Below are 7,133 nucleotides of genomic sequence, written 5' to 3'. Positions count from 1 at the left end.
CAAAAGCATTATGTTGAACAAAACTATTGCAATTAAATGAAAATTACAAATGGATGAATGAAATTACCTCTAAGGGGATGAGAGAATGAAAATCTGACATTTATAGTTCGTATTTCACATACTACAGTACAACAACTAACAATCGTCTAAAATTTTGTACCCTTTAATTATGCTCAAAATATGATAAAGTACGTTTTATATAACCTTAAGATATACTCTTAACACTCATTATTTGTAAAGAGCGAGAATAGTACATCCTGACATTTAAAATGAATTTAAAACTTTTCATATTTTTAAACGTAATAAAAATATAAAATAATCATTTTTTTCTTCAAATGGTTATTGAAGTGAATAAAGATAAAATGAATATTAAGAGACATAAGAGATGTAAAAAAAATCCTCATGTTTTGAAATACCAACTCCCATATAACGACTCTGTCTTATTAGTCGGTAAAACTTTATTTTCACTCAATCCATGAAATTTCCTGAGTTTAGAAAATATCCTGGAGTTTAATATAAATTCCCACCAACAAACTTTGAGAGTACAGAGGAGTGTGAAAATGTAAATGATTAACCTCCTTTGATAAACTTTTCTCAATTTCGCTCCAAGTTGATTCATTCGGAAATTCTCTTCAGTTTGAGCCACATTCCACCTTTTGAAGTCATTGCAAAAGTATCCTTTCGAATGATGAGTGGATTTGGTGTGCGGGCTGATGTGGTGACGCGGAAACTTTTGAGAATTGTGGCTAAGCCAATGCGCATCTGAAGCATACCAAAACGCAATCCTATGCAATTCCTAGGTCCATCCCCGAAGGGTAGGAATGCAGCACTATGGCGGTTTTTCACATTCTCAGCAGAAAATCTCTCGGGATCAAATTTATCTGGATCAGGGAAGATTTCAGGGTCATTTTGGATCGCATGAACAGGTATTATCACTCTTATATCTTTCTTTAGTACGCATTTCGTTCCAGGCACTTGATAATCCTGTGTGACACGACGCGTTAAGCTGCCGAGGGGAGGGTATTTCCTCATAGTCTCTGAAATTTACAGTCACCACATCTGAATTCACCTATTTTTTTTATCAAGAATTAAATTGAGAAATATTTACCATTGATAACCTGATCCAAGTAAGTCATCTCCATGGTTGCTTCATATGTAAATTTTCCCCCATACTTTGCGAGTGTTTCCATTACGTTCTTCCTGGCTTTCTCCTGAATATCCGGATGCTTAGCCATTTCGTACATTGCAAATGTCGTTGCAGTTGAGCTTGTTTCGAAACCTGCCAAGAAGAAGACAACACACTGCGCTGCAATCTCATTCATTGTCAACTTCCCTTCTTCACTTTCATTATCATTGTCTTGGGCTTTCTTATCACGAATTTGCATCAATAAGTTTAAGAAATCATTTCTCTGTACTCCAGTCTCTTCGCGATACTTTACTGTTTCGTAAACGACGCCTCTATAGAAGTTGGAGACATCTTTATCAATTAATGTGATATGCAACTTTCGTGCTAAAGACATGAAAGATGAGGCAAAATTGAATTTGATAACTTTCCACCATGGAGTACTGAAAGCCTTATCTCCATATTTTCTGAATTCTGTATTGGGATTCTCAAGACTATTGCAGTCTAGTCCAAAGGCACAGGAACCAATAACGTCTGTACTAAAGCGTGAAAGATAATCTTTAATTTCCACTTCAGCTTCACGTCCAATTTCCTTAAAAAGAGTCCTATGGAAGTTATTAGCAACATCCACAACGGTCGGGAGCATCATCTTCATCTTTCCACTTGTGAATGTTGGTGAGATTTTTGCACGCAAAGTTCGCCACCTTTCTCCGTCAATGTTAAAGAGATGAGCCGAAACAGGATCATCCTCGATGTTGTAGTACTGAGCACGATCATGGAAGTACTGAAAATCCTTAATGAAGATTCTCTGAATAAGATCCAAATCCATTAGCATAGCCTGTGGTGCAGTCATTGCGTAGAAACCCATCACTGGAGTTTTTCCCTTGAAGTCCCGGTAAAACTTCCGGAAAAGCTCTGTTGTATGCAGCTTCTTCCCAACATCTCCAATATTTCCGTACGGTATACTTGGTTCAGCATAAGGAACTCCATGTTCTGCCCAGAAGGTGAATTTACGTTTGAAAAAGAAATAAACCAAGGCTACTATTGCTCCGAGAAAGAACACAACATCACTCCACAGAAGCATTATCTCTGATTTTTTCACTCAATTGTCTCCTTAATCACTTTTCAACCAATTGATAGTACATCCAGGCAAGAAATGGCTTTTTGTAGTCACTTTCATGTGCTTTTATACGCATAAAGCTTAAGCAGTTGAGCAACCTGCTCAGCAGAGGACTTTGATAACCACTTTAAGCTTATCACCAGAACACTTACTCATCTCTAAGTAAGTCTACCGAAAAGTAGAATACTATCACTTGGATGATAGGGAAGATTTGCCATTAATTACTATTAGTTGGTATACCACTATCGTGGCATACCAAGTATTGTAATCGTCGGAAAAACCGACCACCTCAGATCGGGCTCAAACTTGGTATGAGCACGTTTTAAACATCCCACATTACGAAAATGGTGGTGGAAAATTTTTGATCCGGCCGGCCTGCCGGCCGGTCGCCCAAACTTTGCCTTATATCTCGAGAACGGCAAGAGATAGAGACTTCCGGTTTGACGTTTTCTATAGAAATGTGGGTGTAAAATTTCATTTTTTCGCATTTTCAAAATCAAAGATGGCCGCCGTCCGCCATTTTGAAATACCGGCAACCACTTCCCTTATAGTTAGAGGTCTGAAATTTTAGTATGTTGTAGAGCTCAGTGAGATGTTTTCATCAACAAATCATACTTGAAAGTCGGTCAAGCGGTTTAGCAAATATGGCGGCCTAAAGCACAAAGTGTTTTTTCGATATAACTTGAGAACGGCTTACCGATTTTGACCATCTTAGTATCAAATGAAAGGTATTGAGAAGCCCTACAACTGTTTAGAACATTTTAAGTTTCAAAAACATCCGCAAGAGGCGCTAAAAACAAAAACAAAAATTGCCTAACTTTAAGGGACAATATCTCCCAACATCTGTTATAGATTTCCTTTAAATTTTGATATTTTGTAGCCTGACTCAATATCTTTCACCAGTCCGAAAATGAAGAAAATCTATGTCGCCGTTTAGAAGATATGGCCATTTGAAAAATTCTTAAATTTGAAAAGTTCTAAGAGCTATATCTCTTGATCGGATTGTCCGATTTTGCTCAATTTGGTATCAAATTAAAGGTTTTGCAATTCTCTATAACTTTCTAGAACATCAGAAACATCTATAACCATTCTTTGAGGACAAAAAGTGCAAAAAACTGTTTTGGTAGAACAAAAAACCGCCATTTTGTGTTCTGGAGGTGACCTTGAAATGTATCGAAATATATGTCAGATTATAGCTTATTTCAATACCTTCCCAAAACTAGTCAAGAAATTTCTGTATGTGCAATAGAACTTGAGATATAACCATTTTTGTCTTTCAAATTGACGATTTTCATTAAAAAAAAATCACCTTTGCCTACTAATACTACTTAAAAGTTAAATTACAACGCATAGACTGACCCTTCCGCGTTGTGGTATACCAACTCTTATAACTGAACGCGTTATGATTGACTTTTCACAGATAATTCTTTGAGCAATTGTAAAAGTTAAATCCATATCTCACAGTTACTTCTGTACTATTCAAGAGATTCCAGTAGACTATCTTTATCGAGAGATTCATTAAATGCAATGTCAGCATTACAATAAATCGTCACAATTACTAAACATATTTTACTTGTGCCCATAATCATAAAACAAATAGACAAACTATTCATTATTTGTATAAAAGTGTAAGAAATATTTCTAATATACTGGTATTTTGTCTGACTTTATATGACATTATGATAGTTAAAGATAAGGCGTGACTTTGCATTTGTCGTGAATTCTTAGGCATTACCAGATAATGTGGAAATATTATTCAAAAAATTCACGAACTATTTAATGATCTTTTGAGATTTTTTAATTTAGTTCATAAAGTTTTCTACAAGAACAATTGTTTTTTTATATTTTAAACCCTGTTTAAAATTCGGTTAAATGTAAAAAAAAACACTGATGACGTCATTGTGTACATTTTTGGGCAAATCTATACCGGATTTTTCCAACCAATTCCATACAGAAAAATGATAAACCTCTTTGAAATTTATTTTCTTTTTTAATCATCTATGATTAAGGCATTTATCGAATCAGTACGCTTCTCCGTGAAGCTTTAAACTATGTACATATATTATGTAGTAAATGATCCTACAAAATACTCTGATAGCAAGAAAAGAGATATACATACATATGTATATGTAGATAAACATGCAAAGATAAAAATAATGATATACCTACATATATCAGAGACATTAAATTACAGAAGTGAGAATTAAATTGATACAGAATTCACAAAAAATACTCGTGTCATTTTTTAATTAACCCATTTAAAGATTACCCAAATTATCTACACTATGGTGTCATTGTGGAAATTGTTATCAATTATCAAGAGATTAAAGCCATAACGCAATAAATCGTCTACGATGAACAAGGTGTAATAAAATTTCATAAATTTTTTAATTAGTCAACATTTATTCAACAAAAAAGAAAAGAACACAATCTCTGAATCTTTTCCATTATTATGGGGTATTCTATTACGCTGTATTTAATCTCTTTTAAGTGATGTGTAATGAAAATTTATTGATTTTCTTCCTGATTTGTTCAAGAGGCTTTGCATTGAAAGAGCAGCATTATCCAAGAGAGTTTAATTAAAGTTTTTCAACTTTCAGTTGAAGACCCTTCTGGTGCAGCAACAAGGGAAGTGCAGTGGGATAATCTTTCAATGGAATCTGTGTTTGAGCGCACGGAGCGAATTTGAGGCTACGAAGTAGAGCTATGAGTCCTACACGTGCCTGCATAAGACCAAATCGCATCCCTATGCAATTTCTAGGTCCATCACCGAATGGGAAGTAGGTATACTGTGGACGTGCTGCAATGCTTTCCTTTGTGAACCGATCTGGGTCAAATTTTTCGGGATTCGGGTAGTATTCGGGATCATGATGGAACCCATAGATAGGAAGAAAAACGCGCATTCCTTTTTTCACGGTAGTCTTGCTATCGGGGAATGTGTAGTCCTGTGTGCAAATCCTCAGAAGAAATATCAAGACGGGGTATTTCCTTAGAGTTTCTACAAAAAGATACAAAAAAATCAATTGAGTTCATAAATGCTGTGAAATATTGCTGGAAAATCCTCACCATTGACAACTTGGTCTAGGTACGTCATATCCATCATAGCTTCGTAAGTCAATTCATTGTTATGCTTCTCCAGAACTTGATTGATATGTTCTCTTGTCTTCTCCTGAATATCCGGGTTGAGAGCCAATTCATAGATACAGTGCATCATGGTTGTGGATGAGGTTTCAAAGCCAGCCACGAAGAATAGAAAAGCTTGTGCGGCGAGTTCATTGATAGTCAATTTCTCAGTTTCCTCCATACTGTTCTTGAGACTTATTAACAAATTCATAAAGTCATTCCGCTGCACATTATTCTTTTCACGATAGGTCACTGTTTCTTTAACAATTCGCATGTAGAATTCCGTGACTTTGGGATTATTAAAGGCCATATTAAAGAAATGCCCAATTTTGGGGAAAGTCAACAAAAATATTTGTCGCAATCCTTGAATGGGAGTCCTGCTGAATGTCAATTTTCCATACTCACGAAAAGCCGTATTGGGATCTTTGAGGCTATTGCAGTCCAGCCCAAAAGCACAACATCCTATAACATCCGTTGTGAATCTCCCCATTAGATCCTTAATTTCCACGATGCTATTCTTAGTTGCTTCCTCTTCAAAAGTTCTCTGGAATTCCTTTGATATTCCCGCTATAAGGGGGAACATTAACTTCATACGACCACTTGTAAATGTTGGCGAAAGCTTTGCTCGCAAGTTCTTCCATTTATTGCCCGTAAGTGAGAGGAGATGAGCCGATAGGGGATCTGCTTTTTCATTCACATAAAATCCACGATCCTCAAAATAATGGAAATCCTTCACGAGGACTGCCTTCACAAGATCAGGATGTAAGATAATTACTGCAGGTGCAATAAAGGAGTACAATCCAGCGAATTTCCCTTTCGACTTCAAATCATTGTACAATTTGTGAAAACGATCTTTCAAAGGAGTTTTCAGGGAAAATGCGTTTCCCAATAGGAATCTTGGCTCCGTATACGGAACACCTTCACGCTCCCAGTACGATTGCTTGTGTTTGACGAAGAAATAGAATGCAGCTATAACAGCTAAAATTGTGAATATTGTGTCGAGCCACTCCATCACTGAAACCTCACTCAACAAAAACTCTTAAACTTCAGGAAAATTGAGTATTTTTTTGTAGCACAATTCACTCCAGACTCAATGAGTGTTCCTTGGGAAATAAAATTAGTAAATTCGCGCACATATTCCACCAAATGGAATGAACTCTATCTACAGTATCAATCACGCTGCTATCTCGGGAAATAAATGTATTGGTGGGAAGATTGGTATGTTTTCCAGACATCCAAGGCCTCATAATGGTTTATGTGTTTTTATAGACAGCAAAACAGAGGGAACAACCAAGCAAAATACATGAGCCACCGTGACGAATCACATTTTACCAGCATCGACAGTGTCTCAGCTACTAGTTTTTTACTCTTGTTGCCAATGTTGAGCTATTTAAATTTATTATATGGAAAAATTGTTTTTATGTTCGGGAAAATGCCCCGGAAAATGTGGGTGGAATATTTAACTTTCTTGAGTTTTAAATATTTTAAGCAAACTCCTCTTATGTAAATGAGTGGTCGAGTTTTGTAAAAGAACATAAGTTTTCCAGGGGAAATTTTGCATGAATAGCATAAATTTTCCAACTGTTTAAAAAATATTAAAATAAGATACAATGTAGTAAACTTTAAAATAATTCTCAAGTAAAATTTAGTTTTTACTCTTTTCAAAATCATTTAAATTTAAGTAGATTTTTTGGATTATAAACTAACTTTTAACATCAATTATAAAGATTCTCTTAATTTTTTAAGAGTACCATATTCCTGCCAGTG

The 7,133-nt window shown here is 35.6% G+C and overlaps 2 protein-coding genes across 7 annotated transcripts; both read right to left on the bottom strand.

Annotated features, from left to right (window-relative positions):
* Window positions 1–440: 440 nt before the first annotated feature.
* LOC129791034 (probable cytochrome P450 6a14) lies at window positions 441–3,745 on the bottom strand. 6 transcript variants are annotated; one of them, XM_055828938.1, is made up of 3 exons: window positions 3,655–3,745; window positions 1,109–2,467; window positions 441–1,037 (listed from the first exon to the last, which is right to left on the bottom strand). In XM_055828938.1, the coding sequence occupies exons 2-3, from the start codon at window positions 2,205–2,207 to the stop codon at window positions 616–618; spliced, it is 1,521 nt and encodes a 506-aa protein (XP_055684913.1). In that variant the 5' UTR covers window positions 2,208–2,467; window positions 3,655–3,745; the 3' UTR covers window positions 441–615. The 6 variants fall into 6 exon arrangements, with proteins under 6 accessions (XP_055684913.1, XP_055684915.1, XP_055684917.1 ...); XM_055828940.1 differs by having other exon boundaries at window positions 1,109–2,435; window positions 3,603–3,742; XM_055828942.1 differs by having other exon boundaries at window positions 1,109–2,411; window positions 3,603–3,742.
* An 881-nt stretch (window positions 3,746–4,626) lies between these two features.
* On the bottom strand, window positions 4,627–6,598 carry LOC129791036 (probable cytochrome P450 6a23). The gene is made up of 2 exons (XM_055828945.1): window positions 5,310–6,598; window positions 4,627–5,241 (listed from the first exon to the last, which is right to left on the bottom strand). Exons 1-2 carry the CDS (start codon window positions 6,376–6,378, stop codon window positions 4,823–4,825), a joined length of 1,488 nt encoding a protein of 495 aa, XP_055684920.1. The 5' UTR covers window positions 6,379–6,598; the 3' UTR covers window positions 4,627–4,822.
* Window positions 6,599–7,133: the final 535 nt, after the last annotated feature.

Source organism: Lutzomyia longipalpis, chromosome 2 (genome assembly GCF_024334085.1).
Source record: "Lutzomyia longipalpis isolate SR_M1_2022 chromosome 2, ASM2433408v1".
Taxonomy (NCBI): Eukaryota; Metazoa; Arthropoda; class Insecta; order Diptera; family Psychodidae; genus Lutzomyia; species Lutzomyia longipalpis.
The sequence above is the reverse complement of the archived record's forward strand: the minus strand, read 5'-3'. Positions and strand labels throughout refer to the sequence as shown.

Excerpts from the sequence above, each read along its gene's own strand:
- LOC129791034 (XM_055828938.1), bottom strand. The coding sequence starts at position 2,207 with ATGCTTCTGTGGAGTGATGTTGTGTTCTTTCTCGGAGCAATAGTAGCC. Across the intron at positions 1,038-1,108 it reads CTTGGATCAGGTTATCAATG|AGACTATGAGGAAATACCCT; the intron begins GTAAATATTTCT and ends TGTAAATTTCAG.
- LOC129791036 (XM_055828945.1), bottom strand. The coding sequence starts at position 6,378 with ATGGAGTGGCTCGACACAATATTCACAATTTTAGCTGTTATAGCTGCA. Across the intron at positions 5,242-5,309 it reads CCTAGACCAAGTTGTCAATG|AAACTCTAAGGAAATACCCC; the intron begins GTGAGGATTTTC and ends ATCTTTTTGTAG.